Genomic DNA, 27,067 nt, shown 5'->3' with positions numbered 1-27,067 from the left:
GACCTACACCAAAACCAAGAGACCGACGCATAACTGAATAAGCCACCCACATGCCCCGAAATCACAGAAATTAAAGGTCTGAAAACTCTTAGGAGTTCAATTAATCCATCTGATAATTTTTAAAATTCTTCCAGAAAATTTAAATAGAAATCTCTTATTACACTAAGACATATCTGAACACTGCTAGAAGTAGTATCATTTTTCTTACATGTCATTAATCTGTTTATTCTAGGGGGTTGGGTGCAGACTGGTAGTAAGGGTGGAGACTGACCATATTCCCTGCATCACGATTTCATATCTTCACCAACACAATTATGTAGCTGGCCCAACCTCTAGCCCTGGGGCAACATTGTGAAACACTACCTCATCTATTTGGAGATCTTACTTCCAAACTTGTTGCCCTTCTCTGGCTCTCTACTATTCAATTCCAAGAATCTTATGTTCCATCATAACGTAAGAAAACAAGGAGTATATCCAACTGGTGAAAGCTTTTGCATTATTTTGCAACACTAATGAGGAAAAACTGCACCACACTGTTGGCCAGAAAATGAGAGTCAGGGTACGATCAGAAGGTAAAAGCTGTGTAACCTATAATATTCACTGGAAGACATTCCTAATAGCTAAGCATATTGCTATAGACTTAAGGAATGACAAAACAGATTCACTCATTTATGTATAATAAAACTCATTGCAAAGAAGTTTTTGCTAATCGATGAAATAAATAAGCATAGGGCTCAAATTACATCCTTCTGGATATAGTGTTCTAAAAACTATTATTTCCTTAAAAGAATGATTTCACCTGACCCCTTCCACATTTTGCATTAGAACACATTCATATCAAATGCTAACTGAAGGTCCTCAATTATTTAATTTCAACTTAAGAAAACCCACAACTGGGGCACCTGGGTGGCTCAGTTCGTTAAGCGTCCAACTCTTGATTTCAGCTCAGGTCATGATCTCAGGGTCATGAGATTGAACCCCCACATCAGGCTCTGCGCTGGATGTGGAGACTGCTTAAGATTTACTCCCTCCCTCTCCCTGTTCACCCCCCTGTGAAAAAGAAAGAAAAAAACACATAACAGTGTCAGCCTTGGAAAGGGAAGGATAAAAATCAAAAATGAAATGAACATTAGGTAATGATGCAGTACACCAAGTCCTAATAAAACTGAGAAAACTAAAATTTAAGTTGGTGCCTCATAAACTGTTTAATTGAATGTGTGATCCAAATAACTGGATAACTGTTAAGCTCCTTGTCAATGCTGAACTTCCAATAAAAAGGATATATTACATTTATAAAAATGCTGCACCTCAGTAATATCTTTTGCACTGCCTCTTTCTCCTTCAAACTAACCTATCTTTAATGTGCAGTTGGGTGCACCACATATCTGCCACTTCGGGACAGAAAGAGTGGTTTCAATTAGGAAAACAAATATAAACTGCTGCAGAATATCACTATGTACCCGATTTACAGATTCTAAATTCAATTATTAAAATAAGTGCCACTACTAAAACATCTGGAAAGATTTGAACTTACCAATGTAAACTATTTTCTTAGAAATATAGTATGAGCAAGAAGTCAACACTGTATAACATTTTATTCAAAAGAATTAATCATCATCAATCATGACCTCATACCTTGATCTGACGAGAAAAGAGTTTCTTTCAGTAGTTGTTTCCCCTTTGAGTGTTTCTTCATGGGTCCAAAATTCATTCTTTATAGACCTCTTCTATTAAAATATATATATATATATATTTTTAGGATATATATACACTTTTTTTAGGATAGCAATATTCTGCAAATATCCACAACATCTGAGTTTAGTTTCTTACATAAATGTCTAACTGCTTAAATCAATTGTCAGTAAAAACAACTTAATTAGGGAGACGATATTTGATGCCTTTTTCAATATTATACCTAAATCATTAATAATTCATCATTTCAACCAAGAAAAACAGAAGATGCCAACCAAGGACAAAATTTATTTACTTTTACTTTGTCACTTTTTGTCTTCCAACTTCTCTTTTATTGTGACCAAGAAATAAAATACAAAAAAAGAGCACAAGAGGAAAGGCTAGGTGATAAACTGAATAATTAAGATGTATAGTTAGAATTAGATATTTGGGTATAAGGCAAAGCAAAATCGAGGGGATTTCTGTTTGTTTGCTTTTGCTTTCTCTGGGGTTTGGCTTTAAAGTAACTTATCTTTTGGAAAATTCTGAAAATTGGAAAATTCTGAAAACCTCCCCTCTTGTATTCCTGAAATTGAACATGTTTTTGTGAAATATATTTAAAGATACACATTTACCATTATTTTACTGAACAGAATTTTACTGACTGGAAATGTCTTTCTTCAATATAACTCGTTCTTCAAACACTTTAAATGAAAATGAAGATGCTATATAGACAGAAAAGCAAAGACTTGAATATGGAAAAAAAATGAAAATGTATGGAACTAACCTTGGAATTTTCTAGTCTCTGGAAGAGAAAGGTCTCTCCATAAGGAAAAATGGAAGATGAATTTTCCTCATTTGAATCTTCTGGGGAAATGATAGGATGAGAATGAAAAGATGTGAATAATGTGAAATATTACTTTTTAAAAAGTCATGTGTTTAATTATTTTATAGCAATAGCACAACTTAAGCTTTATTCTGAGTCCAAAATTATGCTTATAATTTTCACCCCCAAATCAACTCTTCCCATGGTCTTCTTGATGTAGAACTCGCTGTGTATGCCTCTCACTTCACGACCAGGACACATTACTCACCGTTTCCTAAAGTGTGATGTGTCATATGTGTCCTCGCTAACATCTAAGATCCATATTAACATAACTAAACACATTTCCCACATATGATGCAAATACTCATGATGCCATTTATAATATTATTTCCTAAACAAGAGAATAATAGTATTAATGGCAGAAAATTAGTATTAGATCTATAATTTTCAGTAACTGAATTACTGAAAGTTCACTAACATAAGAGCTAGATATTGTATCAAACTACCAGGATCCACTTAATATAATCTAACATAACAACCACTAACACACCTGTAAATAAGTTATTTCAAGAGAATTTCCACTGTCCTTGAAATACACAGATCTACAAGAATTCTCAACACTTGCATTTTGTTATGGCAGAAATTTTTTAAAGGGTCAGTAACCAAGTGTTCACCTTCTTATGTTAAGAAGAATGTTCCTGAACTTATATAAGCAGAACTTTCAAAAAGAAAGAAAAGCCTGTCGATGAATTTACCAAAGTAATGTCAGCCCTTTCCAGTTACCATAGCAAAATTACTTTCGATAAATCTGTCCTGTAAGCTCAGTCAGAAGCCATTTAATTTAGTTAAATGGCTTCGACTGTGGCTAATAGTGCAAAAAAATCTTTTTACATTAGTATGTGCAGGTTTTCAGGAGTCTGAATACATATTACTGTCTTTTATTCACTCGTCTTTAAAAGCATCTGAGGTATTATGAACCCTAGCAGACATCATTCCCTGTTCCACAGGTGGGCTGCTTTTTTTATCACAATTTTGACACATTTAGGACTGTCAAATGAGTGCTAATTTACAAAGACTTTAAATGCAGAGACTCACTTTCCTGTGTCACAGACTTTCCAGCTGAGGTAGCAACATTTCTTCTCTCACGGAAATAGCTTAAAGCAAAGGGGGGAAATAGATAAATTAAAACAGATAAGCAAAAATAAGTAAATCACTATCTTCAGTAAAGGATTAATTATAGAGACATGCATTCTGCTGGGTAGAAAAAACTACTATTCAAAAATAAATTTTATTTTAATTAAAAAGAATGGCTAAATTCCATAAATGTTTTTCTAAGTAGCTTTAAAGAGCCTTCACTGGATTTTACAAGCATTTGCCCTTACATTTATAATTCACAGAAGTAAATGAATATAGTTACCCAATGCTAGTATGCACAATGGAATTTCAAAACTGCTAGCCATATCCTTGTGAGAAACAAATTTTCTAACTAGATTTCAGTATTTATGTGGTTATTTTGTCATTAGCTTTACAATATTGAGTCAAAAATTTGTTGACTCTATGAGCATAGTATGAAAATACACAAGACCTTTTTTTAAAAAATTTGCTGTCTTGGGAGAGAAAGATTTCAGGTAAATTAATTAGAATACAACATAATAATAATGACAGAGAAAGAAAACACTGTGGAAACAGCTGCAATGAAAATCCACTACTATACGAAAGAGTTCTATTTTTAAATCCATCTAAATGTATCAGGAGAGTGTCCTTAATGTCTCTTAAATATGTATCTGCCCAAGTAACCACAAGCAAGGATATAAAAAAAGAATAGAAACCAACAAAATAAAATATAGACAAAACTGTAAAATCACTGTAACTAAAGATGGTTTTTCAAAAAGATTGATAAAACTGATAAACCTCAGGGATGAAAAATGAAAGCAAGACAGAAACTACCAGTATCAGGAGTGAAAGAGGACATCACTACAAATGCTACAAACATTAAAGGGATACTTACAGATTATTAAGAAAAAAACTTTATGCCCATAAATTCAACAACTTAGATGAAACAGAAAAATTATCTGAGACATAAATTATCAAATATAATAAAGAAAACAAAAATCTTAATATCCCTGTATCTATCAGAGAAACTGAATTAGTAACTAGTCACGTACCAACAAAAAACTCTAGGCTGAGACATTTCACTGATGAATTCCACCAAACATATCAGGAAGAAATAATACCAATTCTATGTGAACTTTTTCAGAAAATAGGGAAGGAGAGACTATTTCCCAATTCATTCCATAAGATCGGTACTACAGATAACAAAGCCAGTCAAAAACAAAACTACAGATAACTGTTAGAGAAATATCCCTCATGAACTCAGATGCAAAACTCATTAACAAAATATTAGCAAATCAAATCTAACAACCTATACAAATAATATATTATAACCAGATGAGATTTAGCCCAGGAGAGCAAAGTTGGTTTAACATGGGAAAAATCAATGTAATTCACCAAACTAAGAAAAGAGAAAAAAAATCACATTTTCATAACAGACCCAGAAAAACCAACAGACAAAATTCAACATCCATTTATGACAAAGACTCTCAGTAAACTAGGAAGAGAAGGAAACTTCCTCAACCTAATAAAGGGCATTTATGGAAAACCTACGCCATAATTCATGTTAAAGGCTGAATGGTTATTCTTAAGATTAAGAGAAAGACAAGGAGGTCTGCTCTCACCACTTACATTCACATTATTTCAGAGGTCCCCACCAGTGCAATGTAAGTGAAAGAAAGAAAAAGGCATGCACATTGGAAAGGATGATCTCTTATAAGCAGAAGGTATCTATTAAGTAGAAAATCCTAAGGAACCTACCAAAAAGATTCCTAAATTAACAAGTAAGTCTAGCAAGGTCCCATGATAAGGGGGAAATGTTAACAAATTTAACAGTATTTCTAATTACTAGCATTGAGCAACTGGAAAAATAGTTTGAAATACAACTTTTATAATAATACCCATAACATGAAATACTCAGTGGTAAATAGATCAAAACATGATCTGCACACTGAAAGCCATATAACACTGAAAAATTAAAGACCAAAATAAAGAGATATACCATGTTAATGGACTGGAAGACTCAATATTGCTAAGATACCAATTCTCCAAATATTGACATACACAGTCAACATAATCTCAGAATTCTAGTGAGCTTTTATATAGAAACTGACAAGGTGACTCTAAAATTTACATGCACAAATAAATAACCTGGAATGGTCGAATAAATATTTAAAAGAACAAACTGGAAGATTTATACAGTTTCAATATTTAGTCTAAACCTATAACAATCAAATCAGTGTTACTGGTGAAATGTTAGGCACATAAAGTAATAGAGCAGAATAAAAATACCACATAACTCCCACACATCTGTGGTCTACCAGTTTTTGAACAAGCCGTCAAGGCGATTCAATGGGGAAAGGATAGTCTCTTCAGCACATGTTGCAAGAACAACTGGTTCTCTCAATGGAAAAAAGAAGTGAATACCAACCATCACTTCATACCATATACAAAAGTTAACTTGAAATGGAGTTTAGACCTACAGGTCAATGCTAAAGCTCTAAAACTTCTGTAAATAAACACAAGAAAATCTTTGCAACCTTTGAGTACACAAATGTGTCTTGAATAGACTACAAAAACCAAAAATGAAAATTAAATATATATATTTAATAAATTAATGAAAAGTTACAATACTTTACATATACTGAAAACATTTTAAAAAGGAATAATTTTAAGTATATCTATTAGTGGTGTTTTAAAGCATATTTTGCTGGTTTTACTATCAGCCATATGAAAGGTGAAGAAGAATGTTTGTGATTTTAATTGATTCTTGTACTAAATATCCACCTGCAAGCAATTACCGAATCTCTCAACCAACTTCATTTGATCGACTGTTAATGAAAGATTAGCTCAATACAAAAAAAAAGTTGTTTCGAAAATCAGTGATCAGTAATTTATTTTCTCGTTTATCTATGAATAAATTATCACAAGCTATTTTATATTATAAAACCTATTATGCCCAAAGCATTATGTTGGGAATTTATATATCTGCATCTCTTTCATCCTCATAAGAGCCCTATGAGGTAGGACCTCGTGTCCTAATCCCACCAATAAAGAAAGGAGGGTCTCCCAGCCCACGTCCCACAGCTAATAAGGGGCTATCTCTTTCTGCCCTTTTGATTTCCCACCATTTATCCTAAAAACTGTAGATTGCTTTTCTGCCCTTTTGATTTCCCACCATTTATCCTAAAAACTGCAGATTGCTTTTAAATTTGAATTATAAAGCATGGTTGATTTACAAAAATTAAAAACCCATACAGAAAGGCAGTAGTTATCACCTTCTCTTTTAATTATCCTTTTGTGACTTTGGTCAAGTTATCTAACAGTCCAGTCCTGAGCCTGGTTTCCTCATTTATCGAAGGGGAATAAAAACAGGGCCTGCTTCCTAGGAATATTATGAGGATTCATGAGAAAATGCTTCCAAAGCATTTAAAGTGTGCCCTTCACAATATAAACACTCAGCAAGAATGAACCAATTATTATTTTTATTAGAGGAAAAAAAATGGTTGGTCCTCCCAGTAAACTTTATGTGCACATTTGTTTCTTACAGTCCTTAAAAGTATTCACATTTTTCATTTGTGATAGAGAAAACATGTCAACAACCTAGTAAGGGAATAAACTGTGGGTTTGTTTTTTGTAAAACATTATACAGCAGTTACTGCATAAAATATGTGCATCAATGTGGACAAATCTCAAAAATAATATTAAGTAAAACACCAAGTTGCAAAAAAATAACTCTGATTATTAAAGTAGATCTTCAGCATGCCTACAGATGTTATTTTTTCATATATGTTTTAATCACTAAAATTACCAAGAAAAGCAATGCTATAAAGGTTAATTAATGTTAAAGATCTCCCTTTAGGATCTATACTTACCTGTTACTTAGAGAAGGCAGCCACACCAAAAAATAATTACACACCATATATGGACCATCATTTCACAGAATGTTTTTAAAAAATGCAATTCTTGCAATTCATAACAGACCAACTACAGGTCATTACAGAACTGAATTCAGAAGAAAACCACAATCATTACGCATCAGTTTAAAACTGCCTTGAGGTTATATAATTTCTAACTAAAACACATAAATCTGATTTCAGAAAATATGAGTATTACTACAGCACAGACCAAGAATGTGAAATTTACAATGCACAGATAATTAAGTCTCAATCCAAGAAGAACCAAAAAATCTCCTTAGGATAAGAATAATGATAATTACAGAAGGATTGCAACACAAAAATCTACATCATTATTCTCATTTTTTTTTTTAATCAACTAGCAAAAGTTGCAGCTCAAAATATATTTTTTCATGAGGAGTCATGAATAGACATTTTTTCAAGGAAGATAATCCAGATGGCCCAAAGACACATAAAAAGATGGTCAACATCACTCATTAGGGAAATATAAATCAAAACTACAATGAGATGTCACCTCACATCTGTCAGAATGGCTAAAATCGGCAACACAAGAACAAATAAGTGATGGCAAGGATGTGGAAAAAGGGGAACCTCTTGCAGTGCTGGTGGGAATGCAAACTGGTGTAGCCACTCTGGAAAACAGTATGGAGGCTCCTCAGAAAGTTAAAAATAGAGCTACCCTACAACCCAGCAATTGCACTACTAGGTATTTATCCAAAGGATACAAAAATACTGATTCAAAGGGACACATGAAACCCTGATGTTTATAGCAGCATTATCAACAATAGCCACATTATGGAAAGAGCCCAAGTGTCCTGTGACTGATGAATGGATAAAGAATGGTAGTTCCACACACAATGGAATACCACTCAACCACAAAAAAGAACAAAATCTTGCCATTTGCAAGGACATGGATAGAACTAGAAAGTATTATGCTAAACAAGTCAGTCAGAGAAAGACAAACACCGTATGATTTCACTCATGTGGAATTTAAAAAACAAAACTAAGAAGCAAAGGGGAATAAAAAGAGAGAGGCAAACCAAGAAACAGACTCTTAACTACAGAGAACAAACTGATGGTAACCAGAAGGTTGGTGGGGGGGGGATGGGTTAACAGGTGAGGGGGATTAAGGAGGGCACTTGCTGTGATGAGCACCAGGTGTTGTACTGAAGGGCTGAATCACTCTATTCTACACCTGAAACTAATATTACACCATCTGCTAAGCAAAAACTTAAAAATTTTATTTTTTCAAAGTGGTGTTTTTTTAATTATGAAAAATAAAAAAGTATAAACCTAATGTCTTTTTACTTATAAAAAGTATGGAGCACACATCATCCTCTAAGAATAAATCAAACTATGAATTAAATTTTGATTTGTTATTTAGATAAGTCAAAATTTTGCCAATACTGAAATAATCAGCCTATTTTTTTCACAGAATTTATAAGGTATTTTAAAAGAAAATAAGGAATTTTGGATTGCTAAGCATTTTTCCGCTATAACATGAAATATGCAGTTTTTCTTGAACATGAGAAAGACAGGATGAGTTTCTGTATTTTTCCTATCCAATGTACCCAACAATTGCTTATTACTTTCCTGTACATTTTCTGCTCAGATATATTCCAACATTAAAGTCTAACATAGTGTTACCCATTTCTAATGTCCATATCATGTCTATGTATATCCAGAGAAAAATATCTAAGATTGCTATTTTTTAATAAAAAGTTCAAAGAAGCCTGGACACTTCAGGTTTAGATTTCAAACTTTTAAAAGGCCCCCAGTCAACACAGTAGCTCAGTCTTAAATTCTAACAGATGTCCTCTGATCACAGTGCAGCCCTGCATATCATCCTCCTTCCCCCATCTCTGCTTATTTTCCCTTCCCTCAAAACACTGAGAGGCACAATACCTAAAAGAGAGGGCTTTAGGACTTATGCCAAGGATAAAATAGTTGCATGAAAGATGTATAAAAATCTTGAAACTGGGAAGGAGGGTAAGAAAGGTACCTCTTCAGTGGCTGAAAGGTACTTGCTCTTTCCCGCCTGGCGGACTGATGAGACCAGGAAAGACCCCAGGTCATACCTATGGCTCCCAGGGAAAGGACAAGATGCTGGAACTTCCTTTCAGCTTGGAGGCCTCGATAAGAGATCTCCAGGTGAAGCTGATAAGGGAAGAGCTGGCTCTTCAAGATTAAAAAGAGATTCTAAGGTTCACTGTCCATACTCCCACCCAGCCCAGCCTTCCCAAGACTAGGAGCAGGAGGAATTCAGGGAAAACTCAAGGCAAGGACAAAAATAATCCATGTGACCAGGAGTCAACTGTGTCAGATAAATAAGGAGGGAAGAAGCAGAGGGTAGGAATTCGTGTCCAGGGAGAGAGAAACAAAAGGCCTCCCACCAGGATAACACATCCAACATCTATACCTTTTAACAGATACATGAAATATTTAACTAGTAAAGGAATTATGTTAACAGCATTGGCCACACACACAAAAAAATTTTTATTTGGTACATCAAGAAATGTACTAAAATATCATTTAGATGTGAATCTGATTAGACAATCTCAGGTTATATAATCCACAGCTTTCTTTTTAAAGTCATAACATTTTTAAAATCTTGCAAAATTATTATTTGCAATTCAGGCCAGGACCACAAGGAAAAACACACTGAAGTCTGAAAATAATTTAGTTTACTTTCTCATTTTATGATGTCAGCACCATAGATACAATAGGTACCATTTACCACCATAATCAGAGAAGAAAGGTTACAAGGCGTAATCTGACAGGGTTATGAAGCAACTAGTACTAAGTTATTTACGAATAATTTTAACATTATTTCAATTCTCATTTTCAAAGACTCATACTCACAAATAATGTGAATAAGAAGACTTTCAAATGATACACAGCTTACTTACACTTACAACTGAATAAACACCAAAAGATTCTCAAAAATGTATGAAAAATAGCACATCTTGTTTAACACTTAAGCCAAATGTTTCTTATCTGAAGTTATCCCTCCCAAAAGGATTCTGTTCTGGCAAAGATACACCGTTAATGTGTGTACTCAAAGCAAACCCTTCTCAGTTACTTCCTTTTGTTTAAAATTAGCAAAACATTTTAAAACTAAAGTGTCATACAAAATTGGTCATTTTCTACATGTGTACTTTCTTTCTTTCTCCTATATGCAATCCACTTTTTTCTATATGCTTTCTCCTATATGCAATCCACATTTTTAAGAATATTTACTAAATGAGCAGTTAAGAAAGTGAGCGGGTTCTGGAGTCTGATGTAATGGAATGAAACTCCAGTTTACTACTCATGTGATCCTGGAAAAATGAACCAAGGCTCAGTTACCTCATAAGAAAATGGATGAATTAATAATACCTGTGTCACAGAGCCACTGTGAGATTTAGATAACCCACGGGAAATTATAAACCAAACTGAAACCTAGGGTGTTTAATAAATTACACTATTACTACTGATTTCCAAGGAAAGACTAGACATTGCTATTGGCACAAAGACAAATAAACTAGGCTCTCTGCCCTCAAAGAGTTTATGTTCTAATTAGAGGTTCTTAAATTAACAGTCCTGTAAATTGCCCCATTTTCTTTGGCAAATACTAAACTACCACATTTTCTCCTGCAAACACAACCAGGATCATGCACAATAATTACCACAATACCCCAGGACAAAAGTACCAGCAGTAGGGACAGAGTGGATGCACGCAAGACAGGAGGATCTTGCAGAAATGCCAGGCAAGAGCCTGTGCAGGAAATCCGTAATTGCATTTAGTACCATAGCAGTTAACAGTCGAACAACCTCAGGACTCCCAGCAGAGAGACAAGTGTTAGCTTTTAGACAAAAAAAAAAAAAAATCCTACCACAATCCTGAAGAAAACCACAACTATTTTAGGTGTAACTCTGAGAAAGGGATGAAAGCTTGCTCTGCTGTTAAGTCAGCTCTTAGACCCGGCAGTTACCTCAAAGGAACGACCAACCGAACATGCTGGGGGGGCCCCTCCTTAGAATTCTGATGCGAGTGAACCTGGTTTTGCACTGTACTGTGACCATGTTTTTATATCTGTTTCCTACACAATACCTCAAGCGCCTTTATTCCTCCCTACCTCCTTTGCACCTAGCACAGTGACCAGCACCCAAGCAGGTGGCTCCTTAGATGTGTCCTGAATTAATTCACGCCAACGCATTGTGTCGGGCAGTAGAAATATACACATTAGAAAGGTGGCCCCTGCCAAAGAACAAAGAATCCAGTGGGGAGACAGAATCAGCAATTCTAGTATGAGAATTGCACTCGTGGAAGAATATAATACCAAGTGTGAAGGAAGGTATGGGAAGGAACGGCCAGATAAAATTGAAGGGAATTTCCCCCAACTACAGGGGAGAAAATTAAAGAGTCCCAGGCAGCTATAAGTTGGAAATAGGACCTGGGAAATAGTATATAAAATAAATAGCATTTTCTAGTTTTAAAAGAAGAAAAAAAAGGTTAAGTAGGCAACTTAATATAAGTCGAATTTACAAACACTAAAAATATGTATTAAAAGTAACTAAATTCCCCCAAATTGAATACTTATAGCTCATCATAAAAATTCTTACCTCCCGGAAATTCCTTTTGTTGACCCTGGAATCTCTGGTACAGGCCGATGTCTTAGCAGAAAAGACCGAGATGGTCTTGAAACCAACTTGCTACGGCTTCTCATAGGTGCTAGGATTGGAGATGATGGAACATATAAATCATTTACAACCATTTCTCCCTGAAATTGAAAGAACGGGGATGGTGGTGATCTTTCTGTTAAACCATTAGTTCCACTTCCAGAATTTGCCTCCAATATTGAACAGCCAAGGGAAGAAAGGCATTCAGGATCTGCATCAGGAAGCTCACTCGCATCTTCTGAGATCAAATCAAATCTTTTTGCTTGTTGTTCTTCAACTGTGCAATCCGTAGTTTTCTCTGTAATCAAAGATTCTATTTTAATATTTTCATTACCATATAAAGTATGCTGGAAAGAACTCAAATTCAGGTGTTGTTCTTCTGGAACAGGAAAGTTGTGTTTAAGAAGAGACAGCTTATCATCTGATTTAAAAGACTGGCTATTTTCTACACTAACATCATTTCGGTCAAGATTTTTGGTAACGGTCTCCCACCGCGTCGGGCTAGGTGCCTGCACACCACCCATATCGGAGGGTTCTGCGGAGGTATTCTGACCAGAAGATGGAGCGTGGCGATCCTCTGAAGTCTCATCATCCTTCTTTGTTTTATGGATATTTGCATATATTGGGATATCTTGCATTTTTGACAAGATTATCTGTAACTGCTTCAGTATCCTCCTTCGGTGTCCTGTAGGTGATATTCCAATTTTGTGTAGTACACCATCATTTACTGCTACACAGTCTTTCACAGTGTTCAAACCAAACTCGCGGAAGCGTAGGAGGTACTGCTCCAAATTAATGCTCATTAGGAAATCTCTGATATCAACATTTACTTCACTGACTGAGGACATAATGGTGGCTTCATTACTAAGCTGATATATCAAAAGCAGTACAATGAGGTACACACACACAGGAGAGTGCACTTCTGTATTAGTTTCTCCTCTATCACTTGCAACAGAAAAATGTCTCAAAATGTTATTTTCTTCACAGTGAATATCTTATGTGCTTAAGCCTGCAAAAAAAAAAAAAGAATATTCATTTATTAGGACATTTTAGTTAGTAAAACCTAGTTTTACCTTATAAACTTTCTCTGAAGAAACAGAAATGAGGATAATTACTTCAGCTCACTCAGAATTTAGAATCTTTGGCATTACTGTGCCTGCCCTAGGAAGTCAGTTCCTAGATAGAGTGTGGAAGTATAGAAGAGAAATGCCATGGTAGTATCCAATAATGATTTTCAAAACAGGTAAAAATGACTTTCCCACAAATATAAAATGAACATGTGTCAAATAATGTATTCAACACATTAATGAGAGAACCAGTAAGCTGGTAAGGTTAGTTCCAAGAGCAATTTATGGAACAGGTATAGATAGCCCATCAGAAAAGACTTTTTTTTAAAGTGTTAGACTAAGGTAGGTTTGATTTAAAAAACTGGTTAATGTCCTACAGGGCAATAAAACCATAACCTTTGGGGTTATCTACCAGACAAAAATCTATATGCTAACAGATAACTTCCCTGTTCTGGGCTCTAACTAGACAGTAAATAGAAAGTAGAGCACAAGATGAGAATTAAATACCCCTAGGGTGGGCCTGTTAAACAACACCCCCCACACAAGCCATTGAAAGAACACGCTGTAGAGTCTTTTGATTTCCAAATTTTAGATTTCTCTTAACAGTAACTAGCTATGAACAACTTTCCCCTTTAACACACTTCCTTCAAAGACTCTCTTAAAAAGCACAAACATTTTTCTCAGGTCAAGAGTTTTCATTTCAAAAATGCAGTAGCATCTGGGGCGCCTGGATGGCTCAGTGGGTTAAGCATCTGCCTTCAGTTCAGCTCATGATCTCAGGGTCCTGGGTTCAAGCCCCACACCCCACACCCCACACCCCACACCCCGCTCCCTGCTCCCTGCTCCCTGCTCGGCGGCGAGTCTGCTTCTTCCTCCCCTTCTGCTGCTCCCCCTCACCATACTCCTGTGCTCTCTCTCTCTCAAATAAAATCTTTAAAAAAAATGCAATAGCATTTTATGTACAATATTGATATACAAGACTACGTGAATAGTTAATTCTTAAATACATTAAATAGGAAATAAATACGAAAGGAAAAGCAAAAAGTTTAAAGATCACATTTTCCTTTATAAGCAGCAGATTCACGTATGTTCATTTTTCTCCCAAACAACATCCTTAAATTTTTTAAAAAGTCAATTCATCTAGGTGCTGTTTATACGACTGGGTTCAGTTTGTGAAAACGTAGGATATGTGCACGTTTCTGGATATTTGCTTCAGTAAGAAGAAAAAAGTACAGAACATGCATAACATATGCTGAAATAACAAAAGGAGACACGCCCCACCTAGGTAAATTGATCTGAATGAGTGTTGATGCACTATCTCTGGAAATCACAAATCAAAATAGCTCTCCAAAAGGCACAACTCAGACACTGCATGTCTTCTCTGCCAGTCACCCAAAAGCTACTGCCTCGACTATTTAAAAATATCAACAAACACGGACACACAGGTATGTGAAGAAAGGGAAAGCACATACTGTACTCAGGCAGCACCGCAGAAGCAGAGAAATAAAAATACAAACAAGAGATGCAGGGCAGGAAATGACTTTGACAATAAGGTATCCCTCTGTCACACTCAAAATGACAAAATGTCAGGACAAAAAAAGTAGAAAGCTAAACCTCAACACTATATACAAAATTAATGCTCAAATATACCACTCTTGCTCTACACAATTACTTTATAAATATATTATTTTTTTTTTTTTTGCACATCACAAATGGAAATAACTATTGCCAAATTGGCTAACACCCTGATCTTGGACTTCCCCATCTCCTGAAATGTGAGGGAAAAAAATGTCTGTGTTTTTATTTATTTCTTTTTTTTTTAAGCCAAACAGTGTGTGGTATTTTGTTGCAGCAACCCAAACTGACTAATACACTCCTCTGTCTTCACTGCCCCTGCTATGGTTCAGATGCTCATTAGATCTCTTGCCTGTAACAGTTATAGATTATAGATTATAACAGTTTCTAAACAAATCCCTCAGCCCGGCTTCCATGTATCAGTGAGCTAATGAAAATTCAAATTTAGCACATCCCTCTTAATCAACAGGATAAAGTCTAAGCTTGTTACCATGTCCTACCACAGTCCGGTCTCAGTCTAATAACAACAATAATAGCAGCTACTACTGATGTAAACAGCAATTATGTACCAGATACCATACCTCCCATTATTTACTGCAAGGTAGGTGTTCCTGTGTACCAGCGCCAGTCTCAATTTCAACCATGCCAAACATGCTGCCAGCCTCGTTGTTCACTTTAGCTCATTATTGTTAATTATCATTCCTGAGGCAACAAACCATTTAATAGCCCCACATCTCTGGCATATGCTCCATCTGCCTGCAAATCTGAACATTTTGGAAAATCCTATGCACAATTTAAAATTTTGAATAGGCAGGCAGGTATTACCTCCTCTGTGAAGGTATTTCAACCTCTTAAAATACAACGGATCCCTCCTTTCTTCATACACATGTATAACTGGAATCCTAGAACTCTGCAAAGTGCTTGGGACATGTTTAAGAGACAGGAGAGGATGGTAGGGATAGAAGTGGTTGAGAGTTAGTTCTGCGGTGTGTGTGCGTTTATGTTTCATACACAACGCACTTTCCTTCCCTTGGAGTATACACATACACTTCCTGGGTGGCTCAATCAAGGATGGATACACCAAATACCCAAAACCATCTCTCTGCTATCATTCCACATGCTGAACATGAACTTGATTCCTTTTCAAGATTTGGAAGAGGCTCCCTTCCACAGGCCCTACCATCAACCTCTGCCTTTGTCAGCTCCATCCTCCAATCACCAGATTTTTTAACTGACCACTCAAGGGTGTTCACAGATCCAGTTCTTTCTGCAGAGGCTTTTACCCCATATGCACATCAGATGCAAAGAGATGGACATGCCCATTCTATTAAAGGCTACCATGTGTACACTCCTTAAAATGATATCAAAGCCCCTCTATATTCTGGCCTCCACCTGGGCACAGGGGCATGCATGCTATGCCCTGGCTCAGTGGCTCTCCACGATACTGGTCTGTGGATCTTCTGGCCAGCAACAATGGCTGATAATAAGCCCAGAAATTTGTACTTGTTAACACACCCCAAAGATAACTGGGGATGTGCAAGAAAATTTTCCAGTTTTAAATTCCTCACATTCACCAAATATACTTTATACCATCCCACCTGAGTCTAAGCTCATCACTCTCCTCCCCTAGGATGGAATGCCCCTCTTAACACAACTGCCCCTCAGTCTGGTATCAAGCGCAAACCCTACGTTCTCTACTTCCTAGCAGTGTAAACACAGGCATGTGTCTGTGTGTCCATTTCCTTACCCATAAAATGGAAACACTCAAAGGTACCTCTGTCCTGATGAAGACTGAGTGTTAAAACAGTGCCTAGTACATGCATGTTAAGTGCTTAGTAGACATACACTTCCACCATTATAATTATTTATTTCCATCCCTATCGTCATTATCTCCCCACAGCTAAAATCTTTCCCATTCTTTGAAGTCTAACTCAAATGCCATTTCCTTTACAAGGTCTCTATTGAACAAAAAAACTCTCTTCTCTGTATTCCTAGAGCATTTACTACTTAAGAGCATTTAATCATATTCCATTCATTCCATAGTAACTGACAGAAGTGGGATGGTGCAGTACAAAACCAAAATTTTGGAGCTGGACACACTGAGTCAAATCCCAGTTCCTCTACTTGCTAGTTTTGTGAGCCTGAACAAGTATTTAACCTTTTTGGGCCTCGGTTTCCCCTCATCAGGAAAGTAGGAGTAATAATAATACCTATTTCATATGGCTGTTGCGAAGTATCTAGAAAACCAACTGCACACAGAAATGTTAAGTGCTTGCCATTATAATGATTTTTTATTATCCCATAATAAACTAATAACTCTGCCAAGATGATGACCAGCCCATATAAGCTGCCCAATAAATGCCAAATTGTTTATAAACATAGTGCACATGTTTAGAGAACGTACAAATAGTTGGCATTACAGATGTGGTTATACATTTGCCCATCCTATCCTGACCACTTTTCAAGAAGAAGTAAAAGGGAAGTAATATTTAGGACTCCCTGCTCCATGCCTAGCTTGGATATCACTTAATAACACATTATCTTATTATCTTGAGCTCAACCTTGAAACTCCATCCTGAATCAACTACTTCTCACCACTTCTGCTAACAGCCTCATCCAGGCCACCATCTGGTCCATCTCAGACCACTGTAAGAGCTTCTGACTCATATCCCTGATTCTGTCCGGCCCCCCACCCCCATATACACATAGTATAGTCTCACTAGAGCAGCCAGGATTCATTTTACAACAAAAGTCACAGCACATCACTCCTTGGGACTTTCCAACTTCATATTCCCTGGTTGTCTACTCAATCACTCAACTGCCACCAAGTTGGCCTCAGTTTTATTCCCACCCTCACATCTCCTTCAAAGCTGCTTTCCCAACATAACACCCATGGCTCATTCCATCACTTTAGCAGGTCTCTGCTCCAATGTGGCCACTTCAGAGAGGCCTTCCCTACTCCTTCCCATGCATGCCAGTGGCCTGGTGCCTCACTATTCCTTACTCTTACTCTATCTTATGGCTTTGTTACAACCTAGTATCTGTGGACTGTTCCAAGAGGGCAGAGATCTTGTGTACTGTTCACTGCTCTAGCCTTTATGTTTGAACATGGTCAGGCATATAGCAGGTACTCAATAAATATTTGCTGAATGACTTCTTCCCAGCCTTCAGATGATTTAAAACGGAAAGTGTAAAACACACACAATGTTAAAGCTTGTTTGTCTAGGTCACCAAATTTGCCAAGAGCAGAGACAGGATTCACATACAGATTTCTCCAATCCATCTAACCACTAAAAGAGATCTTCAAATTAGGAGTTGGGGGTTAGCAGGAGGTCAGCTGGAAGCATCCCAACCCATCTGTGGGGCTTTTAAAAACTCATGGGTTGGGACAGCTTTCTCTTTCCCAATGCCTCAAGTAAGGTACACCACCACAGTGAGCCACTCCCACCACCCACCCCTCCACCGACTACCAGTGGGCCTTGGTCACATCCCCTCGTTGAGCTAGGAAAGAAACTGAAAACCATGGGCCACTTCTTGAAAACCATGAAGTCATTGAAGTATTCAGTGCTGACAACTTCTGGAATCCCATTTGCCTAACTCTCATATCTTATGGAAGGGAAAAAAGTAGCACCATACAATTGAATTCAGTCATAACTTTAACCCATTTTTTTAAAGCACACCTTTTTAAAATCAGAAACATAACCTCAGAATATTTAGAAACTGCAAATGTGTCAAAATAGGTTTAACCATCACAGGATCACAAAACCAAAAGGAACCTTACAAAATATCTACCAAATAAAAAGAAATTAGGCTGCCACACAAATAATGAAACTTTCAAGGTTATCGATACAACTCTTACTGATTTGAAGAACAATGAGAGTTTATTGTATACCAGAACAGTGGTTCCCAATGGAGTGGAACTATCTCCCAGGGGAAACCCAGAAATGTGTGGGGAAAAAAAATGCTTTTGCTGGTCATAATGACTGAATGGCACCAGTAAATAGGAAAACTGATTTATGACACCCTGCAATGATCCCCAAGATAGAAACCTCACAATTTTTATTCCTCTAAATCTCTACAACTAATCAGTTACCCCCAGAGGATGACTGACACTATAGATGATAAGGGATGTGTCCCTGACTTCAAGTCGAGAATAAACTTACTGTGGAGAAAGAGCTAATCCCTTAAAAAAACCAGGGAGCTCCATAGGGATAACATACATGAACTAGTTAGCTCAGGCCACAGGTCTTCACAGAATTCCATCATTGCTTCAATACACAATATAGTCACAAGAAATACATATCATGGTTTTTGCATATCAAGCTAACTCATGTTTAATACCAAGAAGTTAACTCCAAGTATTCATAACAATGATATTTGACTATTCCCCACAACCATGTAGAAGAGGAAGTGGTTTAGAGAAAATATGCTTGTTGTCACAATACTCCATCCCACAGTATAGAATAGATTGCAAAGGGTTTTCAAAAGCCAAAAATCCTAACTTAGTTTTCTAGCCTGAGTGCTTAGCTGCCCAAAATACTATAAAATCGGCCGTTTAGCACCCCTTTTCTACCGCCCATTCACATACTTAGCTTGCAGCAACACTAACTCCACTAAACCCCTTACAGGAAGCCCAGTTCCCCCAATCTAGCCATCTGTCTTAACTGTGGTCACCCTCAGGCCCTGACCTTCACTGCCATGTTCTCTACCTTGACTACTACTCCTCTGCACCCATGAAAATACTGCCATCCTCCTTCATTCTCCCCCAGACTTACATGCTACTAATGATAGCCAGTATCTGCAGATGTTTGCAAACCATCTGTGTAGGATCTCATTTAATCCTCAAAGCTGCCTGGGGAGGAAAGTCCCATGCCCAAAGCGACACAGCGGATAAACAGCAGACAGATTCCAGAATTCAAAGGGTCAGACTCCACAACCTGTGCTATTAACTAACCATGATGCCCCCAAATAGTCACATAACTGATTTAACAACAGAATGGTACCAATATGAAGATATTTTTCCTCTCCTTTGACTCTCTAGCTATGCATAAGCACTTACAGTCGCTGGGGAAATCTTGTTTCAACATACCATGTCTTGTAAGCTCAAGTGTTATATAACTTTTCAGTTTGTGAGTATATGTGTCCATGAAAGTGGTTACAAATGGAAGCCTACATTAATTCACCTTTATTTAGAGTGATATTTGAGACAAAATGACCAAAAAAATCTTTGAAATTACTGTATAAAGCAATGGTAACTTAAAATTTAGCTGATGAAAACTTATTTTGCATCTATCATTTCAGAAAAACAGCTACTGTGGCACTATATACTACCAAAGTATGAAGTCAAAATCGAATAATCAGGGGCACCTGGGTGACTCAGTCATTAAGCGTCTGCCTTCGGCTCAGGTCATGATCCCGGGGTCCTGGGATCGAGCCCCACATCAGGCTCCCTGCTCGGCGGGAAGCCTGCTTCTCCCTCTCCCACTCCCCCTGCTTGTGTTCCCTCTCTCGCTGTGTCTCTGTCAAATAAATATTAAAAAAAAAAATCGAATAATCAAATATAACCAAAGTAAGTAGTCACTGCCCAGGAGAACAGTCAATAGTGACGGTAAAAACAAGCAGCTTGACTAGAATAGAAAGTACTGAAGTATTGTTCCAGAAGGTACTAGATGAGGGTCTTAAAGGTTTAAGTTTAAATGTGATGCAAAAGAAGCGTAAGCAACCCAAATATTCACCGACAGATAAGAAACAAAATGTGGCATACACAGACAACTGAATACTATGCAGCCATAAAAAGGAAGTTCAGCAATATTCTACCACATGGATTAACGTTGACGACATTATGCTAAGTGAAATGAGGCAGTCACAAAAAGACAAATGCTGCAGGATTCCACTTCTGGGAGGTATCTAAAGCAGGACAATTCACAAAAAGTAGAATGGGCTGGCAGAGGAGGGCAGTTGTTTCATGGGTGTGGAGTTTCAGTTCTACAAGATGAAAACGTTCTGGAGATCTAGTTCACAACAATGTAAATATACTAACTACCCAACTATGCCCTCAAATAGTGAAGATGGCAAACTTTATGTTACATGATGTGTTTTGTTTTTTGTGTACCACAATGAGGAGCTAGGGAGACAGACTAGAAGGTCTGGGCCAGCTTCTCAGCTTTTATTCAAAGTGAACTTCCTGTACATACTTGGGACTTTTTTCCTTTCCTTTAGAGGCCAATTCAAATCTTACAACTAGAGACCACCACATCCATGAGTCTTCCCTAGCTATTCTGTGCGTGCTTCCACCCAGGCAGGAGCACAGCGCTCTGGAGTCAGGCTACTAGAATTCCAAACCAGCCTTCCCCATTTACTAACTGTGTATCTTACTAAGTTATTTAACTTCCCTGAAGCTCAGTTTCCTCATCTGTATAATGAGGATGATATACCTCATATTGATAGAATTTGTTAGGATTCAACAAGTAAAATATGTAAAGTACATGGAATAGTACCTGACATAAATTGCAAATGTGCAATCAGTGTTGGCTATTATTATTCACTCGTAACAATGTTGGACTTGGTCATATACTGTATTGCTGCACTTGGTTTGACTGGTATTCTTCTGCCTGCCTAGTAAAATTACATGCCTTTAAATTAGCACTGTAAATTATTCTTCTAATAAGCCTACAATGCACCAAACACAGCAGTAAACACAGTTTTATTAATTTAGTAATATAGAGCTGTGGTTAGATTAGTGAGAATGAGGACCTCACCTGAAGACTAGACTTGGGACACAGAGCACGGGGATTACCAGCGATCCCAGCTCTGCGCCTCACCACTGTCATCTGTAAGGAGTAATGACAATAGTGCCTGTTTTGAGGATGAAATGAGTAAATATGCATAAAGATCTTACAACAGTCCCTGGCGAGCAATCAGCATTTAATTAGTGTCTGCCTGATGGAAAGGTTTGAGCTGAAAATAGCGAAAGCCTGGGCAAAAGCATTCTGCAGCCTGGATCAAGGAGAAAGGATCATTTTAAGTTATATTTTGATTATTTCCTGTGCAATCTGAAAAATACAACTCTTTCAAAATCTAGAACTTAATATCCATTTCCACATCCAGTGAAGGCTAGGAGTGATAATTCACTGACCTACTACGAGAAGTTACTAGTAGGTTAAGTAGTACCTAGGTTTAGGTATTTTAGATAATAATCTCAATAGTTAAGTGCTTGATAATCTCCCTAGCTTCAGTAAATCTTTCTCTTTCAAGCTGTCCATCTAGATTTTTAAGTTAACTGGCCAACATTTGAAACTTGTTTTCCGTTCTAATTCACAGATCTCTGAAGGAGAGCCATAATTCTTGAGCAACCAGACAGGTTTCACCTTGCTGAGCTTCTACAAGAACAAAAGTGGGGACGGTAAAAAAGGAATTAAGCCAAAGCCTGCATCATTGTGGAGATCTCCCACCTGTGGCCCCGTAGCAGGGCAGCTGCTTCTGCCCAGTGCAGGCTGAAAGAAGGAGAACTGGACCACTTAGATATCTTGATAAGAACATGAGCACACATTCTTCAGGATTCTCTTCCATTTCATGCTACATTGAACATAGCTTTAATTTACTCAGGTCAAAACTAGCATGATATTGTAGTTCAACAGGAAGATTTTAAGGTTTACACTTATGCTATGTGCACTTTATTATACATTATATTTGAATTATAAAATTTTAGTATAAATGTAATACCCTACCATTCCTCTGAATTTGAGTCACATTTTTAGACTAACAACCAGATGTTTCAAATAGCCTCCTGGGAACCTCCTCTCTTTGCATTTATAAATAGCACCCTGACCTCTTTTCCGGCTGAATTTGGGATCTTACTCCTATTGGTTCCATTATTGTCAAAGTCTCTTAAGAAAAGAGGGTCTCTCAGCAAATGTCTCCCAACTTCCTGACTCATTTACTTACATTTATTCATTCAACAAATACTTGAGGAACACTACTCTCTCCAAGAGTAATAATAGCGGGAAATATTTGCAGTTCAAGATTACAGCACCTATTACCTCATCTGAGAACAGCATCAAGTGCCACGAAAGTGAAGATGCAATGTCTTCTCTCCAAGAGTTTAAAAATCTAAAGGAGTACAGAAAGATCTATAAGGAAAATAGCACGCATGCAAACAATCATTTATTTACCCCTCAGTTAAGTGCCAGTAAGGAAGGAATACCGAAATTAGAACACTCTGATATATCCCCAAAAGCGCTTAAATAGTAGTAAGAAAAATCTAATTTTGTGACTTTGACTTTCACATGGCTTACATTTTAAATATTGCTTTGTTGTCAATTACATAGAGAAGTAGAACCATCATCTTTCATGAGTGCCAGGGAACTCTAAAAATCTCAAATTAATTCCATGAAGGTAAGTGAAATATGCAGCCCTTCAGAGCTTTGAGAATGGAGCGATCTGTGAAGGGGCTAGGCAAGGGCATCTCAAGATGAGTAGGAAGAAACGTAGATAGAGGCAGCACCATCCGAAGCAGAAGAAATGCCACGAAGGGGACACAGAGGGAGATGTCTTCCAGTAATAACAGCAAGGAGATGAGAAGAGCTGGAGCCGACTTAACGTTCGAGAAGGAAAAGTGAGGCCAGAAAAGGAAGGTGGAATTGGCTATGAAGCGCCTTGAATAGCAGTCTAAAGATTCCAAACTTCATCAGGATACTGTCAAAGAGACTGGGCAATGACTGTTATCATCACCACCTCCAGAGCTTAAGTCACCTGACAATCAGCATGCAGACCACACTTCTCTTCTGCTCTTTCCTGATCATCTCTCCCAACTTCAAATTGATTAATCATTCTTTCCTTTTCCTAAAGCTATGTAATATAACCTGTAGAGAGTCCCTTTGTGCCTCCCATCTTTATGAGAAACATGAGGGCATGTTCACCACCACCTTAGTCCTTCTGAGTACGCTCTCAGCTACCCATCTACCTCTGTACACAAATGGTATTAAGATAGGAAAGTAATTCTTCCCAACTCTTCACTAGTACTTTTTACCCTTGAAGATGCTCAAAATGACTACCCAAGCCAGATCAGGATTCCTTTTTTTCCTCCATAGCATGGGTAAACAAATAAGCTTATACTTATACTAGAAAAGATCTTATAAAGAGAATACCGTTGACTACGACTTCAAATAAGGAAATAAGCGAGCAAAATGGTTTAACCATCATTTTATGTTTACTCCGGCCAATACTATTAAAAAAAGGAAAAAAAAACCTAAAATGACAAACTACCGGGGTCCAGGACTTCACAGTAAAGCTTAAAAAGACATCTCATAGCTTTTAATCTCTCATCAATTCACATTTGGTCAAAGCTAAGAAATGAAGGGGGGGGAATCGGAGGGGGAGACAAATCATGAGAGACGATGGACTCTGAGAAACAAACCGAGGGTTCTAGAGGGGAGGGGTGTGGGGGAAATCAATACTGAGCTTGTAAGTACAATACTATTATGGGTTAGCCTGGTGATGGGTATTAAGGAGGGCACGTTCGGCATGGAGCACTGGGTGTTATACACAAACAATGAATCATGCAACACTACATTAAAAACTAACGATGTGATGTTGGTGATTAACAATAGAAAATTTAAAAAATATTTCCAACAATAAAAAGTTCTCTACATAATATTTTATAGAGAATTCCAAAAATTCCTCAATTTAGGAAGTGCCAAGATTGGATCCAATAAATGAGTCTATAAATAAATGAGAAAAAAACAACTCTTGTTAAAAGAAAGCTATGAAAGCAAAGACCCTCATAACACTTGGCAATTTCAAAATACCTTTCACCAAACTTCCTCAAAGTTGCAGGAAGGTGGGATAGAAATTAAAAACAAAAAAACAAAACACTTCTTGGATATCATGAAGTCTAGAATTCGGAGTTCTGGGGTTTTTAAAACTTCATAGTTCCATAGTACTAAGGTAAAAGTTTCCAAGAAAATTGTAATTCATGGGCACAAAGGTGGCTCAGTCTGTTGAGTGTCTGCCTTCTGTTCAGGCTGTGATCCCAAGGGCCCGGGATGGAGCCCCTTATCAGACTGCTTGGGGTGGGGGGGGGGGTGTCTACTTGTTTCTCTCCCTCTGCCCATCCCTCTTCCCCCAACCCCGCCCCTCCTCCACCCCCCTCCACGTGCTCTCTAATAAATTTTTTTTAAAAAATCTTTTAAAAAAAATCGCAATTCACTGTAATAGGAGTCCTACACTTAACCACAATAAGAGTAGTTGAATTGGAAAGTGTTAACTGAATATCTACAAGTCTTTCACTGCTAGAAACTTGTAGTGATATTAGATGATTAAGAGTTTATCTTTAAATATACCATCAGCAAAAAAATATATATATATACACACACAATCAACTATCCTCTCATGGACAACCCATATAAAATCTGACAGGTTTAGAGAGGACAGAAAAAATACAAACACACACCCACGAAAATAAGTTTTAACAAGTCAACTGACTTACCCCCTAGATACATTTTAATTTAAATAAATCTTTGAGTACTAACAAACCAAATCTATATAAAACACTCTTGGGGTTTAGACCCACTTTAAATGTCTATCTGTTAAATATATGTTTAAAAAGGAGCCAGGGAGGCATTTCCACTGTAGGCTCCAGCTTAGTTCCATGACCCATTTTACTCTTTTCTTTCTTTTTTAAACATTGTTAAGCAGTGTCACCATGAGAATTTTCCCTCAGTACTTCTCTTGTAAGTGCATGGAAGTCATAACTAAAGGTTTAGAGGGGTTCCCCCCCTTTAAAAAGTTAGCTTCCTTTTTAAAACTGCCGTAACTTCACCTTCCAATTACTTATGGGCAAAGTTCCATAAGCTCATGCGGGTGTAGAGTGCTTAAGTGCGGGGGAAATCAATACTGAGCTTGTAAGTACAATACTATTATTGGTAATCACAATGACATCCGATTAAATGTACTTTTAAAAATAGTTTCTTTTTCAATACTTTTTTTTGTAACCAGAAGGATATACTCCACCAAGCAGTCTACTTCAAGGACAACCTTTCAAAAAAAAAAAAAAAAAATGTTCCTATCACTACACAAACTTGCAAAAGCCTAAAATGTCATGATTCTATTTTTTCCGCTAATTATCAAAGCATATAGTTCACAATATAATTTCACGAAGCCTTCCCCCAAATCCAAATAACTCCAGATCGCCGAAAAGAGGTGAGAAAAGTGTTTAAGAAAACAAGCCTGGGCGAACGTACTTCACTAAATGAGATGGACACCCGTTCCCCCAAGAGACTTGTCTCCAAACAAAATGATAAAGATCAATCAAGTAAACTCACTGCCGACAGGTCCCCGTGTACGGTGTTGGGTTCAGGCAGGTGGAGGCCAAATGACTGTGATTAAAGTTAATTAACAAGCCTGTCCTCTTAAAGTGTATAACAAGCAGGGTGCGGAGGAGCACAGAGATCCGAGCAAACTCATTATCTCTACCGAGTAAATAACGTGGTGCCTGAAACTCGCTAAAGGGCAGCTTCTTTTTATTCGGGGGTGCGGGGTGCTGGAGGAGGTGCCTAGTTGTCTGTGCGGATTCTCACCCTCCCGGGTCAAGTCACATTAGTAAGGAGTTTTTGTATCACTTACCCGCTTCTGGTTTCCTTTTAGACGCCCACACGCGGGAGCGAAATCCAAGGGGCAGAACCAGAGCCAGGCACTTTGCGCTCTGGAAATTTACCCGGAAAGTGCCGAAAAGCCCCGGCCCAGCCTGAGACTGCCCTCCCGCCCCGCCCCGCCCCGGCCTCGCCGCCCAACCCACCCGCGGCCCCCGGTACTCGCCTGGCGCGCGGGCAGCCGAGCTGGGAAAGGCGAGGCGGGCGGGGAAGCCCCGGCGTCTCTCCCTGCCCGGTTCGCTCGGTCCTCACCCGTCGGTCCCAGGCGCGGGGCCTCCTCCTCCCCGGCCCCCGCCGGCTGCCCGCACCGGGTCTGCTGCCGGGCGGCGGCCGCGCGGGCGGCGCTGTCACACGGGCTGGCGCGCCGCGGCCGCCGCACCTGGAGGCGGGGAGCGCGCGGAACGCAAGCCCGCGCGCAGCTCCGGAAGCGCCGCGCCCGCTGCCGGCGCCTGCCCAGGTGCTCTCGCGCCGCGCCTCCGCCGCTTCCTCTCCGCCGGCGGGGGCGGGCAGCCGGCGCCCGGCGCGGGGGCAGCCCAGGCTCAGCGGCGGGGGCGGCCAAGCAGGCCGCCCTGGTTCCGCAGCATAGCTGGG

The 27,067-nt window shown here is 38.2% G+C and overlaps 1 protein-coding gene across 5 annotated transcripts in view; it reads right to left on the bottom strand.

Moving 5' to 3' along the window:
* Nucleotides 1–26,810, bottom strand: part of ARAP2 (ArfGAP with RhoGAP domain, ankyrin repeat and PH domain 2) — a 181,023-nt gene extending 154,213 nt beyond the window's left edge. For 2 of the 5 annotated variants that reach the window (XM_088021221.1, XM_088021224.1), the window contains exons 1-5: nt 26,643–26,810; nt 12,130–13,195; nt 3,593–3,651; nt 2,459–2,538; nt 1,636–1,727 (exon numbers count right to left, since the gene is read on the bottom strand). In XM_088021221.1, the coding sequence (XP_087877347.1) occupies nt 1,636–1,727; nt 2,459–2,538; nt 3,593–3,651; nt 12,130–13,034 (1,136 nt within the window). In that variant the 5' untranslated portion in view covers nt 13,035–13,195; nt 26,643–26,810. Of the gene's footprint in view, nt 1–1,635; nt 1,728–2,458; nt 2,539–3,592; nt 3,652–12,129; nt 13,196–22,867; nt 22,921–26,450; nt 26,539–26,642 lie in introns of those variants that run through there. The other 3 variants (XM_088021223.1, XM_028087704.2, XM_088021222.1) reach the window with 3 other exon arrangements.
* Between the last annotated feature and the right edge of the window lie 257 nt (nt 26,811–27,067).

Source organism: Eumetopias jubatus, unplaced genomic scaffold, assembly GCF_037043125.1.
Source record: "Eumetopias jubatus isolate StellerSeaLion01/CBP00866 unplaced genomic scaffold, mEumJub1_p1.0 scaffold_2, whole genome shotgun sequence".
Lineage (NCBI taxonomy): Eukaryota > Metazoa > Chordata > Mammalia > Carnivora > Otariidae > Eumetopias > Eumetopias jubatus.
The sequence above is the reverse complement of the archived record's forward strand: the minus strand, read 5'-3'. Positions and strand labels throughout refer to the sequence as shown.